The sequence below is a fragment of the Raphanus sativus genome, unplaced genomic scaffold, assembly GCF_000801105.2.
Source record: "Raphanus sativus cultivar WK10039 unplaced genomic scaffold, ASM80110v3 Scaffold4083, whole genome shotgun sequence".
Classification (NCBI taxonomy): Eukaryota; Viridiplantae; Streptophyta; class Magnoliopsida; order Brassicales; family Brassicaceae; genus Raphanus; species Raphanus sativus.
In genome coordinates this window covers 5,159-6,738 of record NW_026619386.1, presented here as the reverse complement: position 1 = coordinate 6,738, position 1,580 = coordinate 5,159, and the positions used below count along the sequence as shown (strand labels likewise).

The 1,580-nt window shown below is 37.2% G+C and overlaps 1 protein-coding gene across 1 annotated transcript; it reads right to left on the bottom strand.

The window, feature by feature from the left end:
• Positions 1 to 240: 240 nt before the first annotated feature.
• On the bottom strand, positions 241 to 1,100 carry LOC108839302 (protein transport protein Sec61 subunit gamma-1). The gene is made up of 3 exons (XM_057001855.1): positions 912 to 1,100; positions 708 to 823; positions 241 to 448 (listed from the first exon to the last, which is right to left on the bottom strand). The coding sequence occupies exons 1-2, from the start codon at positions 1,003 to 1,005 to the stop codon at positions 708 to 710; spliced, it is 210 nt and encodes a 69-aa protein (XP_056857835.1). The 5' UTR covers positions 1,006 to 1,100; the 3' UTR covers positions 241 to 448.
• Between the last annotated feature and the right edge of the window lie 480 nt (positions 1,101 to 1,580).

The window sequence follows — 1,580 nt, the reverse complement described above, 5'->3', positions numbered from 1 at the left end:
TACTTGTTTTGAACTAACCCATGTTCCTGGTGTTAGACCCGAGTTTGAGTTTCAGGAAATAAAGCAAGATGTTCCAAATCTTTGGTTATGAAATGGAGAAGAAGAGCAAGTAACTAGCCTCAAACATAAAAGGTATACCCATACGATTTTTTTTTTTGAACACAAGCCTGTCTTTCTATATTGTTAACCATATAGGGGAGTCTGGTCGAGGTTTGAGGTGTAAAAGAGAGACATACTAAGTGTATAAATGATCCTAGGTCATAACTTCCTGAAGTTAGTTTGCTCTACATTCAAGACAATTCCGATTTTTGAGTTGTGAACAAATCAAGAAAGAAAGAAAAACATAGAAACAAATGGAATCCGATTGCATAAAACATTGAACTGACATGTGACTTCTTGTAACAGCAAAACTCTAATTTCTCTCTCTCAAAACTCTGTTCCTTGATTCCTGCAAAACCAAAAAAAAGGTTTTCAAATCACGATTACGAGAAAGGCAAATGTTCGTCCTCAACAATCTTTCCCTTGAAAGACAAATGCTCAACACAAATCCTAAGTAGTTAGGTTCTAGACTTGTATATGACTAATCAAAATAGCTACGGTTTCTATACATTTCAACAATCTCAGATATTGAATGTACTAAACATAAAGACATTTCTTCTTAACGCCATTGTATAATCCAATCACAGGAGAAGCAAACGAATATATACCTAAGTGGCGCCGACGATGATGTTGTTGATGGGAATAAAGATGAGTTTCACAAAGAAGCCAACGAATCCCATCACTACAAACCCTATCGCCGTGCGAACTGCAACTTTCGTGAACTCTACAACGAAAAATCAACACCATCGCTTAGGTCAATTTGCAGATCGAGAGATCCAGAAGAATCAATTGATTTCAGAACAGAATAATACCTTTGCGATCTGGTTTGTGGCAACGCTTAACGAGACGGATGCTATCCTTAGCGAAGTCTCTGAGAGGATCAACGACGGAATCAATGGCGTCCATGGCGATGAAAGGCGGTGGATGCTTTGCTTTTGGTGATCTGAATCTTCTTTAAAGAAGTCGGGGGAATCGATGAAAGAAGAGAACGTCAGAAAACTTTTGAAGACCAATCACAAAGCGAGACATGATAACAGGTGGACTAAGTTGCCACGTAAGCATCCCAGAATATATTGGGCTCTTAATCAGTTTATGGCTCAGGTCCGTTAGGGATGCCCATCAGTAAACCCCTGATTGGAGTTCACAACATTAATATTTTATTCTTTTATTCTTTTTTCGTTTGATATATTTTTTTTTTAAAATAAAAAAAAATATTGACTTATAGTAGACTGCCACGTCGCGTGGGGCACAGTTATGAAACGGTATCACGCGGAAGAGGCGAAGAGAGAAGAGTTCATTGGTTTTGTATTTTTTTATTACTTTTTTTCTAGGAACACGTGTGAACTTTTCACAAGAACTTTCAATGCACATGTCCTTACACCTATGCTAGCAACCAATTTTTCTTGACTCTATATACGACTAATTTCTATTCCCAAGTCGGTCTGCTATAATTCAATTTTGGATTGATAATTTTTTTTTTT